Below are 25,535 nucleotides of genomic sequence, written 5' to 3'. Positions count from 1 at the left end.
TTGGAAATTGCTCCCAAGGATGAACCAGACAATTTTTTTTCTGAGGTCTTGGTTGATTTCTCCATGATGTCAAGCAATGAGGCACTGAGTTTGAAGGTAGGCCTTGAAATACATCCACAGGTACACCTCCAATTGACTCAAATTATATCAGAAGCTTCTAAAGCCATTACATAATTTTCTGGAATTTTCCAAGCTGTTTAAAGGCAGTCAACTTAGTGTATGTAAACTTCTGACCCACTGGAATTGTGATAAAGTGAATTATAAGTGAAATAATAATAATAATAATAGTTGGAAAAATGACTTGTGTCATGCACAAAGTAGATGTCCTAACCAACTTGTCAAAACTATAGTTTGTTATCAATTTGTGGAGTGGTTGAAAAACGAGTTTTAATGACTCCAACCTAAGTCTATGTAAACTTCCGACTTCAACTGTATATTGGTTTTCACGTTGTCATTATGGGGTATTGCGTGTAGATGGGGGAGACATTATTTTTAATCCATTTTGATTTCAGGCTGTAACACAACAAAATGTGGAATAAGTCAAGGGGCATGAATACTTAAGTCCCAAAATTGATGTAGCAACTGTGTATTGCCCCTTTAATGAACACGACCAAGAGGCCCGTCTCTCTGACTGTGGGTGGCTGACAGCATGCTCCCTGTCCCTGATCTGAGTGCTCCTGCGCAACTGTTATCCGTGACAGACTTACATTTTCTCAGACATTTATTGGTGATTGATTTCTAAGTAGAGGTCGACCAATTAGGATTTTTCAACGCCGATACCGATTATTGGAGGACCAAAAAAAGCCGATACCGATTAATCAGCCAATTTATTTATTTATATATATAAAATAATGACAATTACAACAATACTGAATGAACAACGAACACTTATTTTATCTTCATATAATACATAAATAAAATCTACTTAGTCTCAAATAAATAATGAAACATGTTCAGTTTGGTTTAAATAATGCAAAAACACAGCGTTAGAGAAGAAAGTACAAGTGCAATATGTGCCATGTAAAAAAACTAACGTTTAAGTTCCTTGCTCAGAACATGAGAACATATGAAAGCTGGTGGTTCCTTTTAACATGAGTCTTCAATATTCCCAGTTAAGAAGTTTTAGGTTGTAGTTATTATGACGAGTCGACTATTTCTCTCTATACCATTTGTATTTCATATACCTTTGACTATTGGATGTTCTTATAGGCACTATAGTATTGCCAGCCTAATCCCAGGAGTTGATAGGCTTGAAGTCATAAACAGCTTCAAGCATTGCTAAGAGCTGCTGGCAAACGCAGTAAAGTGCTGTTTGAATGAATGCTTACGAGCCTGCTGTTGCCTACCACCGCTCAGTCAGACTGCTCTATCAAATATCAAATCATAGACTTAATTATAATATAATAAATACACAGAAAAACGAGCCTTAGGTCATTAATATGGTCAAATCCGAAAACTATCATTTAGAAAACAAAATGTTTATTCTTTCAGTGAAATACGGAACCGTTCCGTATGTTATTCGAACGGGTGGCAACCCTAAGTCTTAATATTTCTGTTACATTGCACAACCTTCAATGTTATGTCATAATTATGTACAATTCTGGCAAATTAATTACGGTATTTGTTTGGAAGAAATTGTCTTCACACAGTTCGCAACGAGCCAGGCAGCCCAAACTGCTGCATATACTAAATATGCAGGTTAAAAATATATACTTGTGTATTGATTTTAAGAAAGGCATTGATGTTTATGGTTAGGTACATTTGCGCAACGATTGTGCTTTTTCCGTGAATGCGCTTTTGTTAAATCATCACCTGTTTGGCGAAGTTGAAGTAGGCTGTGATTCGATGATAAATTAACAGGCACCGCAATGATTATATGCAACGCAGGACAAGCTAGTTAACCTAGTAATATCATCAACCATGTGTAGTTAACTAGTGATTATGTGAAGATTGATTGTTTTTCTATAAGATAAGTTTAATGCTAGCTAGCAACTTACCTCCTTGCAGCCACAAGGTCCTTTTGGTGCTGCACTCGCGTAACAGGTGGTCAAGCCTGCCACGCAGTCTCCTTGTGGATTGCAATGTAATCGGCCATAATCGGCATCCAAAAATGTAGACTACCGATTGTTATGAAAACTTGAAATCGGCCCAAATTAAACGGCCCTGGCGATTAATCGGTCTGCCTCTATTTCTAACACAGGATACCCCCCCCCCCCCCCCTTCGGTCTCTGTCATATAAGGGTTACTACACGGATCTAGTAAATTGTTTAACAGGAAACACAGGAAGTGACACAGCAAAACCATTCATCCTATTACAGGAAGCAGTACTTCCGTTCCAAGAGCAACACACGTGTTCACCCCCTTTCGAACACTATGTTTTTTATTACACACACACACACACCTGTTCCTGGGTAGTGTCCTCATCTTGCCATCTGCTCCTCCCTGGCCCCAGTACTTGTTCTGGCCTCCGTTGGAGCCGCGGTTGCGGCTCTCTCCCACAAACAGAGACTGGGTCACCTCCTGACTGGAGCCCTCATCCTTAGGGTAGCTACCGTCACTAACGGAAGACAACAGGCAGGGGATGTGTTTTTGAGCAAATGTGTGTGTGTGTGTGTGGGGGGGTATGCACAGATGTAGAAACATACACAGGAGCTTTGGTACATACCTCGCAAAGGAGAGTCCCACCCCATTGTCTGCAAATCTATAACCAGAGAGAATAAATGCATCAGTAATTATCGGGAAAACCCAGCAATGGAGGAGTCACTGGTTCACTGTCATCTACGGCCTTATGGACTGAGAAATAGGAACCAAATTAACTATTAGCAACATGCTAATAGGCTACACATAGCCCAATGATAGGTTACACATAGATGGCCGCTTGTTTACATGTTAGCATAGCATGCTAACCTCTGATTGTAATGCAAGTTGCTACGGTAACTCCTGTGGAACATTTGAGACACTTAACTCATGCCAATCATATAGCAAACCTAAGAGACAACCCATGATATGACTACTGCACAGGACATTGATGAACAATGATGAATGTAAGCGCATTCATCATGGGCTCAATGTGTTGACATCCCAGCACTCACCCAGAGTTCTGAATGGTGATGTCACCGCCACGTATCCAGGCTCCGAGGTCATTGTTCTTGAAGGCGATGAGTGTGTCGATGAGAGCAGCCACCCGCGGCCGGTTCGGGTCTGCATTCTCATGTGGACGGAACCTGAAACGGACCCATATGTAATATGAGTATAGAAACACACACACAATCTCTCCCGACACACAGCACTCTTTCAAATAGCCACAGACAAACACGACACACACAAACTCACCTACACACACACACACACACACACACACACACACACACAGCGTGGGCAGTGGTCTTGGAGGAGGGCCTAAGCTATTTTCCATCTGTTGAACCCGAGGCTTGTATTTGGACAGACTGCTGCAGAGTAGAAACTATCTGTGGAGCCTTGTTTTCTCTGTAAACAAAAACCTTCCAGACCCTCCAGGCTACAGTACAAGTACCGTACAGACTATCCATGTACCGTACAGACCAGTACAGACTATCCAAGTACAGTACAGACCAGTACAGACTATCCAAGTACAGTACAGACCAATACAAACTATCCAAATACAGTACAGGGCCTGGTTTTTTAAAGCTAAGATCCTTGTAAGAACCTTCGTAGGAGCATCGTTAAATCTCTGAACGGTTTCACAAAACCCCCCAAAAAGTGCTAGTCATCTAACGACTGCCTCAGACCATTTGTAGACCAGCTAACGTCGGCATTAAAATTTTATACACAGAAGATTTTGCTTAACATAGAATCAAGACGACTGCATTAAAATGTAAATACACTACCCTACATAGGCCTATATTTAAAATGACATTGAAATCAATTTAATGTGCATTCAATTGAGTTCTATTTTGCTCATTGGCTACTATCTGTAATTCTTGCCTCAATATATTTCATGTGTAACATGTGCGTAATGATGTGCCAAATCTATGATTTTCTGCATTATTATAGGGTAGGCTAAACATTAGAATAAGCAGCCTCAATATTTGCATCCAGGTGATAATATAACTCTAGGAGCTGATCCGTCGTCAGTATTTTTGAATAATTATAATGTTAAGGTAAGATTTGAAAGGAAGCACACTGATCTGAGATCAGTGCCTCAACGACTCACTTAGCTACGCTTCTTTCTAGATGTTGTTTTGGGAATCACATGGTACATCTTCGGCTGTTGTAGGAACGATGCATCATTAAAAACACTCGTAAGCCTAAATTCAATCGCTATTAGGAAACCGGGCCCAGTACAGACCATACAAGTACAGACCAAGACTAAACCATTTAAACTACCGACCATTTAAGGAAACTTAACCACAGACTACCAGAATAAGTACACATATAGACTGTAGATTAGACAAAAAACAAATACAATCTACCGTAAAACTTCCATTGAACGTGGAGTCTTTTACAAGTGCCGGGCAGGGCTCTAAATTAACATTATTCATTGGTAGCACTGGTGCTCCTAAAGTTAGGAGCTCCACCAGAATATTTATTTTTATTGATTGAGATATACCCTACATTGGGACTATATGAATCCTACTTACTTTTGAAGCTCTCCTGAAGAAGATATCAGTTTTCCTTTCTTTCTGTGTTGCCAAATGTTTGCATATACTGGTAAAGTTACCAGGTTGTTAGTAGGGCTACATGATATGGGTAGGAAATCTAACAGATTGTTCAACCAAATATTGTGATTTGACTTGCGATATACAGGTAACTGCCAAAATAAAGGAAATACTTGATTCAATGAGGGATGCAACGTATATTGAAAGCAGGAGCTTCCACACAGGTGTGGGCCTTATAAAAATTCCCAGTTGCCCATTATTTTGTCTACCATGGCTAGAAGAGATCTCAGTGACTTTGAAAGAGGGGTCTCAAAAGGAGCATAGGAGGTTTAAAAGGTGTGTGTGTGTGTGTGTGTGTGTGGCCCTATGCCCTATTAAGACACAATGTTGGTGTTTTGTTTATGTTGGCAGTGACCTGTAGATCAAAACACTCGGGTGAACTGTTGGAATCATAGAATTAGAATAATCATTATATTTATATGGTTGGTGTTGTTTGGCATGACAATAAATTAAAAAGTCAGGAAGGAGTTATGACAGGGTAGGAACCAGTGTTGGGTCCGTGTTTCCCAGGGGACCCTAATCACATTTGAATAGATGTTGCATTCAGCCTATTCTTTGTCTATCTGATTTGGAACATGCCATTGCACAAACAACATACTGATCTAAACCACCACTGGTAACAACCTGTATTAGAGCTAACGTTTGCTTTGCCCTAGCTAGTGCATTTAGCGAATAGCGATTAGCATTAGCATTATTTTAGGCACTTGCTAGCTTCCTTAGACTAACTAACTCACGTTTTGCAGAGAGCAAGATACAAACGAATAGTATAATAGAGAAAACATGTGGATTCACATTTAGGAACAACATTCCTGTTTTGGAAGAACATGTTGAGTGCGTGAATTGACAGCATGCTGGGAGATTAAACAGCGTGGAGGAACCCATGTGCTGCCTGCTTGAGTGACAGGGGGTGGGGCTTGGTGTGTTTGGCCCGTAACTGGAAGCAAGCAGCCACAGGGAGGTAGCCTGTCTTGTTTGAGGAGTGTACAGAAGATTGTTGCGACAACATATTGTTACGCATATCATTTTTTATTGGATTTAAGTCACACGGATACTCCCAAAATAAAAAGTTGCACAGCAAAATATACTCATCAATTTTATTGAGTTACAGTTCAAATAAGGAAATCAAGTCAATTGAAATACTTAATTAGGGCCTAATTAGACAGATAAGGCAGCTCTGCTTCTAGCTCCTAAGCAACTTTGCATTATTTCGGGTTTTTTGTGTGTTATTTCTTACATTATTAGCCCAGATTTTTTTTTTGTTATTACATACAGCCGGGAATAACTTTTGGTTATCAGAGCGGCGGTAACTCACCAGCATTAGAACTTTCCCGAAGTGGATCCTTTGTTTGTACCCCAGGGCAATTTAAATTATTCCAGAGGCTGCTCCAAAACGCGGCCGGCGGAGAAGAAGTATTTCTTCAGACTTCCAGTCCGACTCAGGTGGCGTGCACACCATCCACCGCTTCCGAGTATATTACTCGCTAATGTTCAGTCTCTGGATAATAAAGTAGACGAGCTAAGGACAAGGATCTCCTTCCAGAGAGACATCAGGAATTGGAACATACTCTGTTTCACGGAAACATTGCTCTCTCGGGATATACTGTCCCTGTCCCTTCAGCCATCTGGGTTCTCAGTACATCGCGCAGAGAGGAATAAAGAACTCTCCGGAAGAAGAAAGGCGGGGGTTTCATGATTAACCACTCATGGTGGGATTGTGATAACATACAGAAACTCAAGTCCTTTTGTTCACCCGACCTAGAATACCTCACAATCAAATGCCGACCGTATTACCTCCCAAGATAATTATCTTCGGTTATAGTCACAGCCGTGTATATACCTCTCAAGCAGATACCAAGAACTACACTGGACTTTATGCAAACTGGAAACCACATATCCTGGGGATTTTAACAAAGCTAATTTGAGAAAAACGCTATGGAAATCTACAACACATTGACTGTAGTACTCGCGCTGGTAAAACATTGGACCACTACAACGCAACTTTTCGAAATGCCTACAAGGCCCTCCCCTGCACCTCCATTCAGCAAATCTGATCACGACTCCGTTTTGCTCCTCATTTCCTAAAGGCAGAAACTCAAACAGAAAGTACCCGTGCTAAGGTCTGACCAATCAGAATCCATGCTTCAAAATTGTTTTGAAAACGCGGACTGGGTTATGTTCCCGGGCGTTCACGTGAGAGTTAGACCTGCGTTCCATCGCATTTCTACAGACAAAGGAATTCTCTGGTTGGAACATTATTGAAGATTTATGTTAAAAACATCCTAAAGATTGATTCTATACTTCGTTTGACATGTTTCTACGAACTGTAACATGACTTTTCGTCTGAACTTTCGCATGGACTTGCCTGCGCGTCGTGAGTTTGGATTGTGTACTGAACGCGCGAACAAAAAGGAGGTATTTGGACATAAATTATGGACTTTATGGAACAAATCAAACATTTATGGTGGAACTGGGATTCCTAGGAGTGCATTCTGATGAAGATCAAAGGTAAGTGAATATTTATAATGCTATTCTGACATCTGTTGACTCCACAACATGGCGGATATCTTTATGGCTTGTTTGGGCTCTGAGCGCTGTACTCAGTTTATAGCAAGGTGTGCTTTTTCCGTAAAGTTTTTTTGAAATCTGACACAGCGGTTGCATTAAGGAGAGGTTTATCTAAAGTTCCATGTATAACACTTGTATCTTTTATCAATGTTTATTATGAGTATTTCTGTAAATTGATGTGGCTCTCTGCAAAATCACCACATGTTTTGGAGGCAAAACATTACTGAACATAACGCGCCAATGTAAACTAAGATTTTTGGATATAAATATGAACTTTATCGAACAAAACAGACATGTATTGTGTAAAATGAAGTCCTATGAGTGTCATCTGATGAAGATCATCAAAGGTTAGTGATTCATTTTATCTCTATTTCTGCTTTTTGTGACTCCTCTTTGGCTGGAAAAATGGCTGTGTTTTTCTGTGAATAAGTGCTGACCTAACATAATGATATGTTGTGCTTTCGTCGTAAAGCCTTTTTGAAATCGGACACTGTAGTGGGATTAACAACAAGTTTATCTTTAAAATGGTGTAAAATACTTGTATGTCTGAGGAATTTTAATTATGAGATTTCTGTTGCTTTGAATTTGGCGCCCTGTACTTTCACTGGCTGTTGTCATATCGATCCCGTTAACGGGATCCCAGCCATAACCAATGCAAGGTGACTGGGAATATGGCCGAAAACAAACAGTGTAGTTATTCCCTCCGTAAGGCAATCAAACAGGCAAAACGTCAGTACAGAGACAAAGTACAGTCGCAATTCAATGGCTCAGACACGAGACATATGTGGCAGGGTCTACAGATAATCATGGGCTACAAAGGGCAAACCAGCCACGTCGCGGACACCGACATCTTGCTTCTGGACAAGCTAAGCACCTTCTTCGCTGGCTTTGAGGATAACAGTGCCATCGACGCGGCCCGCTACCAAGGACTGTGGGCTCTCCTTCTCCGTGGCCGACGTAAGTAAGACATTTAAGCATGTTAACCCTCACAAGGCTGCCGGCCCAGATGGCATCCCTAGCCGCGTCCTCAGAGCATGTGCAGACCAGCTGGCTGGAGTGTTTATGGACATATTCAATCTCTCCCTATCCCGATCCTCTGTTCGTGCTTGCTTCACCATTGTTCCTGTGCCCAAGAAAGCAAAGGTAACTGAACTAAATGACTATCACCCAGTAGCACTCACTTCTGTCATCATGAAGTGCTTTGAGAGGCTAGTTAAGGATCATATCACCTCTACCTTACCCAGCTCAATTTGCTTACTGCCCCAATATATCCACAGATGATGCAATCGCCATCGTACTGCACACTGCCCTATCCCATCTGGACAAGAGGAATAGCTATGTAAGAATGCTGTTCATTGACTATAGCTCAGCATTCAACACCATAGTACCCTCCAAGCTCATCATTAAGCTCAGGCCCTGGGTCTGAATACTGCCCTGTGCAACTGGGTCCTGGACTTCCTGAAGGGCCGCCCCGAGGTGGTAAAGGTAGGAAACAACACCTCCACTTTGCTGATCCTCAACACAGGGGCCCCACAAGGGTGCGTGCTCAGCACCCTTCTGTACACCCTGTTCACCCATGACTTCGTGGCCACAAGTTTGCAGACGACACAACAGTAGTAGGCCTGGTTACCAACAATGACGAGACAGCCTACAGGGAGGAGGTGAGGGCCCTGGGTGTGTGGTGCCAGGAAAATAACATCTCACTCAATGTCAACAAAACAACGGAGCTGAATGTGGACTTCAGGAAACAGCAGAAGAAGCATGTCCCTATCCACATCTACAGGAATGCAGCGGAGAAGATGGAAAGCTTCAGGTTCCTCGGCATACACATCACTGACGATCTGAAATGGTCCACCCACACAGACAGTGTGGTGAAGAAGGCGCAACAGCGCCTCTTCAACCTCAGGAGTCTGAAGAAATTTGGCTTGGCCCCTAAAACCCACAAACCTTTACAGATACACAATTGAGAGCATCCTGTCGGGCTGTATCACCGCCTGGTATGGCAACTGCACCGCCCACAACTGCAGGGCTCTCCAGAGGGTGGTGCGATCTGCCAAACGCATCACCGGGGGCAAACTACCTGCCCTCCAGGACACCTACAGCACCCAATGTCACATGAAGGGCAACAAGATCATCAAGGACATCAACCACACGAGCCACGGCCTGTTCATCCTGCTTATCATCCAGAAGGCGAGATCAGTACAGGTGCATCAAAGCTGGGACCGAGAGACTGAAAAACAGCTTCTAACTCAAGGCCATCTGGCTGTAAAAATAGCCATATTCTATTCTACTGTATTTTAGTCAATGCCACTCTATTTCTTAATTGCATAATTTTATTTTTAGATGTGTGTATTGTTGTGAATCGTCTTTAGATACTACTGCACTGTTGGAGCTAGGAACACAAGAATTTCGCTACACCTGCAATAACACCTGCTAAATATGTGTATGTGACCAATAAAATTTGATGGCTGGGCAGGGTCACAGTCATGTGTGGGCCTGAGACTGCATAGGCCCACCCACTGGGGAGCCAGGCCCAGCCAATCAGAATGAGTTTTGCCCCACAAAAAGGGCTTTTTTACTGATAGAAATACTCCTCAGTTTCATCAGCTGTCCAGGTGGCTGGTCCAGATGATCCCGCAAGTGAAGAAGCCTGGTGTGGAGGTTCTGGGCTGGCGCGGTTACACGTGGTCAGTGGTTGTGAGGCCAAATTCTGTAAAACGACGTCGGAGGCGGCTTTTGGTAGAGAAATGAACATTCAATTCTCTGGCAACAGCTCTGTTGGACATTCCTGCAGTCAGCATGCCAATTGCGTGGTCGCTCCAAATTGAGACATCTGTGGCATTGTGTTGTGTGACAAAACGGCACATTCTAGAATGACGTTTTATTGTCCCCAGCACAAGGTGCACCTGTGTAATGACCATGCTGTTTAAATCAGCTTCTTGATATGCCACACCTGTCAAGTGGGTGGATTATCTTGGCAAAGGAGAAATGCTCACTAACAGGGATGTAAACAAATGTGTGCACAAAATTCGAGAGAAATATCATTTTTGTGCATATGGAACATTTCTGGGATCTTTTATTTCAGCTCATGAATAATGGGACCAACACTTTACATGTTGCGTTTATATACACTGCTCAAAAAAATAAAGGGAACACTAAAATAACACATCCTAGATCTGAATGAATGAAATATTCTTATTAAATACTTTTTTCTTTACATGTGCTGACAACAAAATCACACAAAAATTATCAATGGAAATCAAATTTATCAACCCATGGAGGTCTGGATTTGGAGTCACACTCAAAATTAAAGTGGAAAACCACACTACAGGCTGATCCAACTTTGATTTAATGTCCTTAAAACAAGTCAAAATGAGGCTCAGTAGTGTGTGTGGCCTCCACGTGCCTGTATGACCTCCCTACAACGCCTGGGCATGCTCCTGATGAGGTGGCGGATGGTCTCCTGAGGGATCTCCTCCCAGACCTGGACTAAAGCATCCGCCAACTCCTGGACAGTCTGTGTTGCAACGTGGCGTTGGTGGATGGAGCGAGACATGATGTCCCAGATGTGCTCAATTGGATTCAGAAAATATAAAAAAACTAATCGGCCTATATCGAATCTTCCATTCCTCTCAAAAATTTTTGAAAAAGCTGTTGCGCAGCAACTCACTGCCTTCCTGAAGACAAACAATGTAAACGTAAGGGTAATGGCGGACTGAAGGGATTTATGTAGAGCACCTCAAGATAAAACATAATATTCGAAATATCTGCTAAATTAGACTAAAATATTAGCACTACTTAATCTGGTGAGTGATAACCTTCAATCTGGACAATAACACAAAACAAATCCTAAAACTAGAGACATTTATCGACAAATAATACGAAAACAGGCAACAACCAAACATGACGGAGAGTAAGACAGGGGAACCGATTACAAAACGAAAACGTGACTCTTCTACAGACACTGATGACTTAATATTCTCACCACCGGGAATGGTAAAGGTCGAAACCGATCTGTTAAAATCAATAAATGACAAACTGGGTATACTTGAATTAGTTAGTAAGGATATAAAAGAGTTGAAGGCAAGCCTAGAGATGAGTGATGAAAAAGCTGCGACATTGGAGAAGCAAACACACGCGCTAAAAGGGACAGTCAATAAGATTGAAACCGAAATGAATGGAATTAAAAAGGAGAACACCGTTCTGAAGGAAACCTTACTAGACATACAAACTAGATCCATGAGAGAGAATTTGGTACTTACAGGTATCCAAGAAAAAGAAGGAGAAGTTCCTGAATCTATAGTTAGAGAGTTCCTCCTTACAGCGCTTCAGATTCCACGCGAAGTTATCGACAAAATCCAACTTGAACGCGTTCACCGCTTCGGACAGAGAGGGCAGAGGTACGAACGCCCAATCGTTGCCAAATTTGCTTCATTTAAAGATAAAATAATGGTTAAAAGCCTGGGTAAAAGACTTGCTGGGACCAAAATTGGCATGAATGATCAGTTTCCGAAGGAAATAGCAGAACGGCGCAAAGTTCTGTATCCAATTTTCAAAGAAAATAGATTAAAAGCGAAACGAGTAGCTCTCGTCGTTGATAAACTATATATTGATAACCAGTTGTTCAGAGACACAAAGACTACTCCATGGTTATTTTAAAAATTACAAAGTTCTCATAGACGAGGGAAATAAACACAATTCAAGCCCGGTTACTGATTGTAACAATACAATAAAAAATATAGCTTTTCTATAAATCTTCACATATAACTAATTGAACACACAAGCACTAATTCAACATAGTGAAGATAAAAACTAAGTAAACAGAAGGCACAGTATGTGTGGATGGTATGGTTTGTGTTTATTTTTTATTTTATTTGTTATGTTTGGAAAGTTGAGTGAGTGAGTAATGAAATGGTTGCATATCCCAGAGCCAATGTATTGCTGTGAGCCGGGTATGAGAGGGCTTTCAATGTTGTTCAGATGATGGATATACCTTTATAATGAATTATACGTCTTATTTATTTATTGTCCTATCATGGAGAACTACATTTTTTATTTATTTTTTTATAAATTATATCTAATTATTTATTATCCTATTTTAATGGTACGGTCCATGGCACTATACCCTAGACACCCACCTGAATGACCCAGATACTAAGGAGAAGTCCCTAACTGTTTTATGTGCCCGCTGTAAGCGGTCTGTATGCAGCTAAAATGAGGTCAGAGACCAAGAGCAGCACTGCCCCCTCAAGATTCTGAGCCTGCTTGGCAGGGTTGGTCCTGCAAAGCCAAAGCCCCATAAAGGGAGAGCATAATATACAAGGAAATTCTCAAAGCTGCTAATGAGAACCTTGACGACCTTGTACCTAGCCGGTGGGGATTCCGGTGGGGTGCCCCCACCCAGGCAGTGGCAGTGCTGGCAACACTAGCTGCAGTAACCCATGGGGAGGGGGTCACACTCGGACATTCAGAGAGGGGGTATATTATTGTGGCCCTGGCGGCACAAAATCAAAGTCGGACTGCATGGAGATGCGTGGGGACATGGTCATGACGGGTGGCCGTATTGTGGGTGTTTCAGGAATAAGGTGTACATTTGACCTCCATTATCTAGGATATGACAATGGTAAATAAATCTCTCAATTTTTGCTAATTTTTTGTGCGGTCTTGCAGGCCTTCTCATGCAGCTGCAACTGCAAGTGCATTTGTAAATCATGACCCATCTTGAGTTGGGCTCTGGGATGGTGCAATTGTTGAGAAAGTGAGCTTATGGTTGTGTGGGGGTAAGGGCTGAGTGTGTGTGGGTGTATGTGTGTATCCCACAACTGTTGCGAAGGAAGAAGTAAAAGATGTTAGGGACAATAGAGGATGATCCACAGATATATATAATACAAATCGAGGTGAGGGCAATGGAAATGCATATGGTAATTGATCTTCTTCAATTCGGTAAATGGCACTGTATGCTCTTTTCAAAGAATGGATCCCAGTAAGTTCAGGGCTATGGGATACAGGGGGTCGAGGGTGGTCTACCGGGCATTGGGATGACAAGCCATCTCGAGATGAGGCCTTTTAGCGGGTGGAATAGTAAGGACCAATTGGAGGTTTACTTAGTAGAAATGCAAATATCATGGTACAACTATATAGACACTCAATCATTATGTTACTTTTTAATAGTACGTTTACAAAAATATATTCTGATTAAAAGAATGAAAGGTGTGTCTCATTATGGTAAGGGGTGAAATAAGTATAGCCAGTTACAATTGTAATGGCTTAGCAGATAATAAGAAAAGACGATCAGTATTTACCTGGCTAAAAGAGAAGGATTATAATATCTATTGTTTACAGGAAACCCATTCAACAGTTTTAGATGAAGTTTTGTGGAAAAAGAACTGGGGGGGCAAAATATATTTCTCCCATGGGCAAAGAAATTCAAAAGGGGTGATGGTTTTAATTAACAATAATTTTGATCCAAATGTGCAAATTGTCCAAACAGATCCTCAAGGTAGATGGATTATTTTAAATATGTTATTGGACAATAAACAAATATGGCTTGTTAACCTATACGGTCCGAATAATGATTTTCCAAGCTTCTTTGAAAATATATATAAGAATTTATCAACTCTACAAGCAACACTAGACTCTATTATTATAGTGGGAGATTTTAATACGGTCTTAAATACCTCTATAGACCGGAAAGGAAATCACACTACAAACTATCACCCTCAGGCACTTAAGGAAATCATGAATGTCATGGATATATTGGAATTAGTGGATATATGGAGACTTAAATACCCTGATTTAGTGAGATATACATGGCGGAGGCTGAATCAAGCTAGTCGTCTTGACTACTTTCTTATACCATTCTCTCTGGCACCAAAAGTTAAAAAAGTGTTGATAGGGGACAGAATGCGGTCGGATCATCACATAATTGGCATATATATTTCTCTTACAGAATTTCCACGTGGGCGAGGATATTGGAAATTTAATCAAAGTCTACTACATGATAAATTGTTTAGAACTAGGACAGAAGATTTTATAACTGACTTTTTCAGACATAACATAGGTACAGCAGATCCCCTTATTGTATGGGACACTTTTAAGTGTGCCTTTAGAGGCCATGCAATTCAGTACTCATCTATAAAACAAAGGGAATTTAGATCAAAAGAGTCCATATTAACAAAGGAAATTGAAGGACTAACAGTACAGTTAGATAGCAATAAAAACGGTACCATAGAGGCACAGAATAAGTTAGAGGAAAAACAAAAAGAAATGGAGGAACTTATTCAAGAAAGATCCAGTGTAATATATTATAAAAATAAAGCGAACTGGATGGAATATGGGGAAAAATGCACCAAATTCTTTTTCAATCTTCAATATAGAAATGCTACCAAAAAAAATGTATTAAAACTTGTTACAAATGATGGAGTCACGCATGATTCACCAAATGATATTTTGAAAGAGGAAGTAAAGTACTTTAAGAATATGTTTTCGTTTCAGGCTCCTCCATCTCCACTAACTGAAACTAATTGTATGGATTTTTTTCCTATTAATAATGTAAAATTAACATCTGTACAGAAAGACTCATGTGAAGGCCAAATTACAGAGGAGGAACTGCTTGATGCAATTGGGGCCTTTAAGGATGGGAAAACTCCAGGGCTGGATGGCATACCAGTGGAAGTATACAAACATTTTTTTGATATACTCAAAGGACCATTATTAGCTTGTTTTAACCACTCCTATATAAATGGTAGATTATCAGACACGCAACAAGAAGGTCTGATATCGTTATTACTGAAACAGGACCCAAGTGGTATATATAAAGATCCAGTCCAATTAAAAAATTGGAGACCTCTTACACTTCAGTGTTGTGATGCAAAAATCCTAGCAAAATGCTTGGCGCATAGAATAAAAAAAGTTTTGTCAGATATTATTCATCCTAATCAGACAGGTTTTTTACATGGACGATACATTGGAGATAATATAAGGCAAGTACTGGAAACAATAGAACACTATGAAATATCGGGGACACCAGGTCTGGTTTTCATAGCTGATTTTGAAAAGGCTTTTGATAAAGTACGACTGGAGTTTATATATAAATGCCTAGAATATTTCAATTTTGGGGAATCTCTTATAAAATGGGTTAAAATTATGTATAGTAACCCTAGGTGTAAAATAGTAAATAATGGCTACATCTCAGAAAGTTTTAAACTATCTAGAGGAGTAAAACAAGGTTGTCCACTATCGGCATATCTATTTATTATTGCCATCGAAATGTTAGCTGTTAAAATTAGATCAAACATTAATATTAATGGATTAGAAATCCGTGGCTTAAAAACTAAGGTGTCATTGTACGCTGATGATTCATGTTTTCTTTTAAAACCACAACTAGAGTCTCTCCACGGCCTCATAGAGGATCTAGATACCTTTGCTATCCTCTCTGGATTAAAACCAAATTATGATAAATGTACCATATTACGTATTGGATCACTAAAAAATACACATTTTATATTGCCATGTAGTTTACCAATTAAATGGTCTGACGGAGATGTGGACATACTCGGTATAAAAATCCCAAAAGAAAGAAATGATCTCACTCCAATAAATTTTTATAGAAAGTTAGCAAAAATAGATAAGATCTTGCTACCATGGAAAGGAAAATACTTGTCTATTTGTGGAAAAATCACCCTGATTAACTCTTTAGTCATATCACAGTTTACCTATTTGCTTATGGTTTTGCCTACACCTAGTGACCTGCTTTTTAAATTATATGAACAAAAAATATTCCATTTTATTTGGAACGGCAAGCCAGATAAAATTAAAAGGGCCTATTTATATAACGAATATGAATTCGGAGGGCAGAAATTATTAAATATTAAAGCATTAGACCTCTCACTAAAGGCATCAGTCATACAAAAGTTATACTTAAATCCAAACTGGTTCTCTAGTAAATTGGTACGAATGTCTCATCCTATGTTCAAGAAGGGCCTTTTTCCCTTTATTCAGATTACACCTGCTCACTTTCGGTTGTTTGAAAAGGAAATAATCTCCAAAATATCCTTATTTTTTAAACAAGCCTTAGAAAGTTGGTTGCAATTTCAGTTTAATCCACCTGAAAGGACGGAACAAATAGTACAACAAATATTGTGGTTAAATTCAAATATAGTAATTGATAAAAAAACTGTATTTATCGAAGAAATGTTTAAAAAAGGTATAATTTTTGTGAATGATATCATAAATAGGACTGGTGGAGTTATGTCACACATGCAGCTAACACAGACATATGGAAATGTCTGCTCTACCCAAAATTACAACCAATTAATTGCAGCATTACCACAAAAATGGAAGAGGCAAGTAGAAGGGGAAAAAAGTAAGGAACTTGTATGTCGGCCCTGTATTAAAGAACATAAATGGTTAAAGAAAAGTGTGATAAATAAAAACATATACCAATTTCATTTAAGGACCAAAAAACTGACAGCTGTGCCATATAAATTGCAAAATAGTTGGGAAGAGATTTTCGATGTACCCATTCCATGGCACATGGTTTATGAATTGATACGCAAAACAACGCCGGATTCCAAACTTCGAATTTTTCAATTTAAATTACTGTACAAAATTCTTGCAACTAATAGAATGTTATATATATGGGGTATACAATCTTCCCAGCTCTGCAGATTCTGTTGTGAGGAGGCAGAGTCATTAGATCATTTATTTTGGTATTGTCCATATGTAGCTCGTTTTTGGTCACAGGTCCAGGAATGGCTGAAGAATTGCAACATTTGCCTAGAACTAACGCTACAGATAGCAATACTGGGGGATTTGAAAAGCCATAGTCAATCAATCAATAATATAATAATTATTTTAGCAAAAATGTTTATTTTTAATTTACAATCTGTAGAAGCTATGAGAATAGGAAGGTTCAAATCTTTTGTGAAGCATCACAGCACAGTTGAAAAATATATGGCAAATAAAAATCCGAAATGGATGATGTTGGAAGATAGATGGGAAGGGTTGAGTGGAACTGAAGGGTGGGACTAATAACAAGATAAACAATGTAGGGCATACGGGATCTGTGAAATGTGTATAGGTGCGGAGCTTTTGTGAAATAGCACAGTTACAAGTGGAAATAAAATTGGATGGACAACAGAAATAGAGGAAGGACTAAGAACAAACAAGAGAGAACTATTATAAAGTAGTCTGTGTCTGTAAAATAGGTATAAGATGTATAAATTGAAGGTAAAAGCAGAAGTGTTTATTAGTTTACTCCAATTGGGGGAGCGGTGGTAGGGTTGCGGGGAATAATAATAAAGGTATATTCTTTAAAAAAGTATGTATGTCTATATAGGTATGTGTATGTATATATGTATATATGTATGCATGCGTGTATGGATATATATATTTACCCCAAAAAATATGGGGGATTGGAAATGATGCAGACAATTACATTGGAAGCAACATTCTTTCCGCAATATTAAGCTGATCCACCCCAAAAAAAAAAAAAAAAAAAAAACAATGTAAACGAAATGCTTCAGTCTGGTTTTAGACCCCATCATAGCACTGAGACTGCACTTGTGAAGGTGGTAAATTACCTTTTAGTGGCGTCAGACCGAGGCTCTGCATCTGTCCTCGTGCTACTAGACCTTAGTGCTGCCTTTGATACCATCGATCACCACATTCTTTTGGAGAGACTGGAAACCCAAATTGGTCTACACGGACAAGTTCTGGCCTGGTTTAGATCTTATCTGTCGGAAAGATATCAGTTTGTCTCTGTGAATGGTTTGTCCTATGACAAATCAACTGTACATTTCGGTGTTCCTCAAGGTTCCGTTTTAGGACCACTATTGTTTTCACTATATATTTTACCTCTTGGGGATGTCATTCGAAAACATAATGTTAACTTTCACTGCTATGCGGATGACACACAGCTGTACATTTCAATGAAACATGGTGAAGCCCCAAAATTGCCCTCGCTAGAAGCCTGTGTTTCAGACATAAGGAAGTGGATGGCTGAAAACGTTCTACTTTTAAACTCGGACAAAACAGAGATGCTTGTTCTAGGTCCCAAGAAACAAAGAGATCTTCTGTTAAATCTGACAATTAATCTTGATGGTTGTAAAGTCGTCTCAAATAAAACTGTGAAGGACCTCGGCGTTACTCTGGACCCTGATCTCTCTTTTGACGAACATATCAAGACTGTTTCAAGGACAGCTTTTTTCCATCTACGTAACATTGCAAAAATCTGAAATTTTCTGTCCAAAAATGATGCAGAAAAATTAATCCATGCTTTTGTTACTTCTAGGTTAGACTACTGCAATGCTCTACTTTCCGGCTACCCAGATAAAGCACTAAATAAACTTCAGTTAGTGCTAAATACGGCTGCTAGAATCCTGACTAGAACCAAGAAATTTGATCATATTACTCCAGTGCTAGCTTCCCTACACTGGCTTCCTGTTAAGGCAAGGGCTGATTTCAAGGTTTTACTGTTAACCTATAAAGCGTTACATGGGCTTGCTCCTACCTATCTTTCCGAGTTGGTCCTGCCGTACATACCTACACGTACGCTACGGTCACAAGACGCAGGCCTCCTAATTGTCCCTAGAATTTCTAAGCAAACAGCTGGAGGCAGGGCTTTCTCCTATAGAGCTCCATTTTTATGGAATGGTCTGTGAAGGTGAACGGAAAGGCTCTGGAGCAACGAACCGCCCTTGCTGTCTCTGCCTGGCCGGTTCCCCTCTCTCCACTGGGATTCTCTGCCTCTAACCCTATTACAGGGGCTGAGTCACTAATTTACTGGTGCTCTTTCATGCCGTCCCTAGGAGGGGTGCGTCACTTGAGTGGGTTGAGTTACTGACGTGATCTTCCTGTCTGGGTTGGCGCCCCCCCCTTGGTTTGTGCTGTGGTGGAGATCTTTGTGGGCTATACTCGGCCTTGTCTCAGGATTGTAAGTTGGTGGTTGAAGATATCCCTCTAGTGGTGCGGGGGCTGTGCTTTGGCAAAGTGGGTGGGGTTATATCCTTCCTGTTTGGCCCTGTCCGGGGGTATCATCGGATGGGGCCACAGTGTCTCCTGACCCCTCCTGTCTCAGCCTCCAGTATTTATGCTGCAGTAGTTATGTGTCGGGGGGCTAGGGTCAGTTGGTTATATCTGGAGTACTTCTCCTGTCTTATCCAGTGTCCTGTGTGAATTTAAGTATGCTCTCTCTAATTCTCTCCTTCTCTCTTTCTTTCTCTCTCTTGGAGGACCTGAGCCCTAGGACCATGCGTCAGGACGACCGGGCATGATGACTCCTTGCTGTCCCCAGTCCACCTGGCCTTGCTGCTGTTCCAGTTTCAACTGTTCTGCCTGCGGTTATGGAACCCTGACCTGTCCACCGGACGTGCTACCTGTCCCAGACCTGCTGTTTTCAACTAAAAATGATCGGCTATGAAAAGCCAACTGACATTTATTCCTGATTATTATTTGACCATGCTGGTCATTTATGAACATTTTGAACATCTTGGCCATGTTCTGTTATAATCTCCACCCGGCACAGCCAGAAGAGGACTGGCCACCCCTCATAGCCTGGTTCCTCTCTAGGTTTCTTCCTAGGTTTTGGCCTTTCTAGGGAGTTTTTCCTAGCCACCGTGCTTCTACACCTGCATTGCTTGCTGTTTGGGGTTTTAGGCTGGGTTTCTGTACAGCACTTCGAGATATTAGCTGATGTACGAAGGGCTATATAAAATAAACTTGATTTGAAACTTGATTTGATTCAGGTCTGGGGAACGGGCGGGCCAGTCCATAGCATCAATGCCTACCTCTTGCAGGAACTACTGACACACTCCAGCCACATGAGGTTTAGCATTGTCTTGCATTAGGAGGAACCCAGGGCCAACCGCACCAGTATATGGTCTCACAAGGGGTCTGAGGATCTCATCTCGGTACCTAATGGCAGTCAGGCTACCTCTGGCTAGCACATGGAGGGCTGTGCGGCCCCCCAAAGAAATGCCACCCCACACCATGACTGACCCACCGCAAAACCGGTCATGCTGGAGGATGTTGCAGGCAGCAGAACGTTCTCCACGGCGTCTCCAGACTCTGTCACGTCTGTCACATGTGCTCAGTGTGAACCTGCTTTCATCTATGAAGAGCACAGGGCGCCAGTGGCGAATTTGCCAATCTTGGTGTTCTCTGGCAAATGCCAAACGTCCTGCACGGTGTTGGGCTGTAAGCACAACCCCCACCTGTGGACGTCGGGCTCTCATACCACCCTCATGGAGTCTGTTTCTGACCGTTTGAGCAGACACATGCACATTTGTGGCCTGCTGGAGGTCATTTTGCAGGGCTCTGGCAGTGGTCCTCCTGCTCCTCCTTGCACAAAGGCGGAGGTAGCGGTCCTGCTGCTGGGTTGTTGCCCTCCTACGGCCTCCTCCACGTCTCCTGATGTACTGGCCTGTCTCCTGGTAGCGCCTCCATGCTCTGGACACTACGCTGACAGACACAGCAAACCTTCTTGCCACAGCTCGCATTCATGTGCCATCCTGGATGAGCTGCACTACCTGAGCCACTTGTGTGGGTTGTAGACTCCGTATCATGCTACCACTAGAGTGAAAGCACTGCCAGCATTCAAAAGTGACCAAAACATCAGCCAGGAAGCATAGGAACTGAGAAGTGGTCTGTGGTCACCACCTGCAGAACCACTCCTTTATTGGGGGTGTCTTGCTAATTGCCTATAATTTCCACCTGTTGTCTATTCCATTTGCACAACAGCATGTGAAATTTATTGTCAATCAGTGTTGCCTCCTAAGTGGACAGTTTGATTTCACAGAAGTGTGATTGACTTGGAGTTACATTGTGTTGTTTAAGTGTTCCCTTTATTTTTTTGAGCAGTGTATTTGTTCAGTATACTTTGTCGCACTTTAGAGCCCTGGAGCGCCGGTCTCTTGTAATAGCCGGGCATAGTTTCACATTTGAACAAATAAACAGGTCTCTAATAAATCACTATGTCAAATAAGTGTAATTCCGCATGGATGCATTTTCTCTTTGCGGCAGCGGAATTTCATGGTCTCCCTAACACACACTAAATTGTTTATCCCTTCATGTCAAAATTCGAGTCCGTGTAGCCAGCGCAGAGAATAAATGACCAGCTCGTCCCTTTTGTCAAATTTGCTCAGCTGTGTGTTCTAAATGTTATGTAGTTTGACCTGTGCTTACCTGGCATTGTTGTCCAGACACAGGTACTCCCGGGGGTCTGCGGCACTGGCGTTGGTGGTCTTTACACCTTTATCAATGAAGAGCCCAGCCTGGGTAACACAAACCGGTATGGGAACAACTGTCACACGTACAGACTTAAAGGCACAATACATTTGTATTTCAGCCAAACAGAAACCCCAACCCCCCTCACCCACCCCCCCCCATGAAGGAGTCAGTTTTACTTTAAATTTACATGTGAGTATAGTAATACTCACAGTAGCAGCTCTGTGAATTGTCATATGTCTGGGGTTTAAGCGTGTTTGTATGTGCAGTTCAAGTGTGAATGCAATGCAACGAGACAGTATATACCACGGGTATATAATCGGAGCATAGTCTTGACACTGTAAGCACACTCCTTATGAGACTGGCACTTGTGGTCAGAGTGGACAAAGGGCCCCCAGTTCACCTGACCTAATTTATTGAGCCAGAGAAACAGAGGCCTATTGTAAAGGCTAGTGTGTGCATGTCTGTGTGTGCACGCTTCTGTGGCGAGTGAGGGAAGTGTGTGTGCGTGTGTAAGTTGAGTGGTTTTGAGTAAGAGCTGGAATACTGTATGAAATCAGACAATTGGAAGCGCTCTTACTAGTATGTACAGTTGAAGTCAGAAGTTTACATACACTTAGGTTGGAGTCATAAAAACTTGTTTTTCAACAAGTCCACAAATTTCTTGTTAACAAACTATAGTTTTGGCAAGTCGGTTAGGACATCTACTTTGTGCATGACACAAGTAATTTTACCAACAATTGTTTACAGACAGATTATTTCACTTATAATTCACTGTATCACAATTCCAGTGGGTCAGAAGTTTACATACATTAAGTTGACTGTGCCTTTAAACAGCTTGGAAAAGTCCAGAAAATGATGTCATGGCTTTAGAAGCTTCTGATAGGCTAATTGACATCATTTGAGTCAATTGGAGGTGTACCTTTGGATGTATTTCAAGGCCTACCTTCAAACTCAGTGCCTCTTTGCTTGACATCATGGGAAAATCAAAAGATATCAACCAAGACCACAGAAAATAAATTGTAGACCTCCACAAATCTGGTTCATCCCTGGGAGCAATTTCAAAACGCATGAAGGTACCACGTTCATCTGTACAAACAATAGTACGCAAGTATAAACACCATGGGACCACACAGCCGTCTTACCACTCAGGAAGGAGACGCGTTCTGTCTCCTAGAGATGAACATACTTTGGTGCGAGAAGTGCAAATCAATCCCAGAACAACAGCAAAGGACCTTGTGAAGATGCTGGAGGAAACAGGTACAAAAGTATCTATATCCACAGTAAAACGAGTCCTATATCGACATAACCTGAAAGGCCGCTCAGCAAGGAAGAAGCCATTGCTCCAAAACCGCCATAAAAAAGCCAGACTATAGTTTGACCTAAAACAGTGAATTTTTACTAGGATTAAATGTCAGGAATTGTGAAAAACTGAGTTTAAATGTATTTGGCTAAGGTGTATGTAAACTTCCAACTTCAACTGTATATGTGATCCCTGCAGGAATTGAACACCAAGACCGTGGCGCTGCTAGCGCCATGCTTTTACCAGCTAAGCCACATAGAACCGCAGTGTGTTTGTCTTTCACACAGTGCTGTCAGTGAGTGGTACCTTAAAGTTGGAGTGCACACGGTTGTTGTAGAAGATCCCCAGAGGGGTCAGCTCTGCCCGGGTCTCTGGAACCAGCCCATGAGAGTCCCCTGTGGATGAGCTGTGGAACACATACCATATCCCTGCATCCTGTAGGATGACATGGGGGAGGGGTGGCAGAGAAGGGAGAAAAAGGAGAACAAAACAAGGCAACAGTAAACATGTCGTCACTACGAATGATGCAGCGCCCCCCTCCTTGAGCCAATCAGTGTAATTTTGTAAATGTCAGATGTCTATGGCAAGATGCATCATTCACCCAAGTAGTGTCAAAATCGGGCCAATGGTGTCTGAGATATCACATGTGACTCCTCAATTGGTGTCTGAGATATCACATGTGACTCATGGAGCAGGTTGAGAGCTTCAAGTTCCTTGGTGTCCACATCACCAACAAACTAACACGGTCCAAGCACACCAAGACAGTCGTGAAGAGGGCACGACAAAACCTATTCCCCTTCAGGAGACTGAAAAGATTTGGCATGGGTCCTTTGATCCTCAAAAGGTACTACAGCTGCACCATCAAGAGCATCCTGACTGGTTGCATCACTGCCTGGTATGGCAACGGCTCGGCCTCCGACCGCAAGGCACTACAGAGGGTAGTGCGAACAGCCCAGTACATCACTGCGGCCAAGCTTCCTGCCATCCAGGACCTCTATACCAGGCGGTGTCAGAGAAAGGCCCTAAAAATTGGCAAAGACTCCAGCCACCCTAGACATAGACTGTTCTCTCTGCTACCGCACGGCAAGCGGTACTGGAGCTCCAAGTTTAGGTCCAAGAGGCTTCTAAACACTTCTAAATCCAAGCCATAAGACTACTGAACATCAAATGGCTACCCAGACTATTTGCATTGCCCCCCCCTTCACTCTTTTACGCTGCTGCTACTCTGTTATTATCTATGCATGTCACTTAAAGAACTCTACCTACATGTATAAATTACCTAAATTACCTCAACTAACCGGAGCCCCCGCACACTGACTCTGTACCGGTACCCCCTGTATATAGCCTCCACATTGACTCTGTACCGGTACCCCCTGTATATAGCCTCGCTATTGTGATTTTACTGCTGCTCTTTATTATTTGTTACTTTTATTTATTTATTTTTGGTATTTTTCTTAAAACTGCATAGTTGGTTAAGGGCTTGTAAGTAAGTAATACCTGTTGTATTCGGCACATGTGACAAATAACATTTTATTTGAATTTCATTGTGGGGGACAATAATGTGGCTTTGACAATGAGGTGAAGAAAAAAAGAATGATCCTTGAGCACTAAGACTGTCATTGAGTACTGCGCTTACACATTGACACAATTGTGCCTGAACTTGAGCAGTAGGGTAACGATGTTCAACTTTACCCCCCAGTTCAAGTCATAGTTTATTGCTGTTGATGTAAGAGTAGGAAGACAATATCTCCCCAGATCACATGAGATGAACCGGTAAGCCACAGTTTTACATCCGAATGAGTTGCTAAACCGTAAAGCTGCAGTTCGGAATTTAAAAAAAACAACGAAATGCCATAAACGGCTGAGCGATGGCCTGGAGTTACGTAACCGCTCAAATTCATAGACGGAGCTATGGATACAAGGACTGACCATCCATTAGATCAAAATTATAATGACTAATGTCTGAGATGAGGGGAGCAATACAACCGGACCAGATAAACAGCATCAGTGCCCTGCTAATTGCTATTCATTCCATTAAACAGTGGTTGCTTTGGTGGGTTGGCGTACATCATTATAGTCTTACCTGGGAGCCAGCAGCAGCGTTGCTTATGAGGTTATTATTGGGGTTGGCAATCCAAAACGTAGACACTGCCCTAGAACAAACACACGCACACCAAGACACACACACACACACACACACAGGGAGGAGGACGGGCATTAAAGAAGATGTCTCCAGGCGTGAGTGATTGTTAGTATCAGGATATATGAATTTAATATGAAGCAGAAACAGAACCCTGACTCCTGTTATCCATGGAATAATCCACCTCTCCCACATAAATCCTGTACAGGGACAGGTCTGCCAACACACACGCTCCTGCAAATACAGCGCCTGCTGCTCCCCAAACAGACCTCCTTTTCAACCTCCCCCAGAAACACAAACACATCCCATGCAGCGGGGTGGTTGTTATTGCAGGGACAAGACTACTACAGCCCTATCACTCTCACACAGAGGACATGACCTCTCTGTCTTCTCTCACGGTAGGCCTGTCCAATAAAGCCGCACATACACTTCATCTAACTCATTACGCACGCACACACGAGTGTACAAAACATTAGGAACACCTTCCGAATATTGAGTTGCACCCCCTTTTGCCCTCAGAACAGCCTCAATTGACTCTACAAGGTGTCGAAAGCACTCCACAGGGATGCTGGCCCATCTACACTGGTTGAAATGGATTTAACAG

The 25,535-nt window shown here is 41.7% G+C and overlaps 1 protein-coding gene across 1 annotated transcript in view; it reads right to left on the bottom strand.

The window, feature by feature from the left end:
* The window catches only part of cemip2 (cell migration inducing hyaluronidase 2), an 83,675-nt gene that overhangs the window by 21,705 nt on the left and 36,435 nt on the right, over positions 1–25,535 (bottom strand). The window contains exons 10-15 of the mRNA XM_039013268.1: positions 24,875–24,944; positions 23,098–23,226; positions 21,447–21,535; positions 3,093–3,224; positions 2,666–2,701; positions 2,402–2,557 (exon numbers count right to left, since the gene is read on the bottom strand). Of these exons, the coding sequence (XP_038869196.1) occupies positions 2,402–2,557; positions 2,666–2,701; positions 3,093–3,224; positions 21,447–21,535; positions 23,098–23,226; positions 24,875–24,944 (612 nt within the window). The remainder of the gene's footprint in view (positions 1–2,401; positions 2,558–2,665; positions 2,702–3,092; positions 3,225–21,446; positions 21,536–23,097; positions 23,227–24,874; positions 24,945–25,535) is intronic.

Source organism: Salvelinus namaycush, chromosome 18 (assembly GCF_016432855.1).
Source record: "Salvelinus namaycush isolate Seneca chromosome 18, SaNama_1.0, whole genome shotgun sequence".
NCBI lineage: Eukaryota > Metazoa > Chordata > Actinopteri > Salmoniformes > Salmonidae > Salvelinus > Salvelinus namaycush.
Note: the sequence above shows the minus strand (reverse complement) of the source record. Positions and strands in the feature narration are given on the sequence as shown.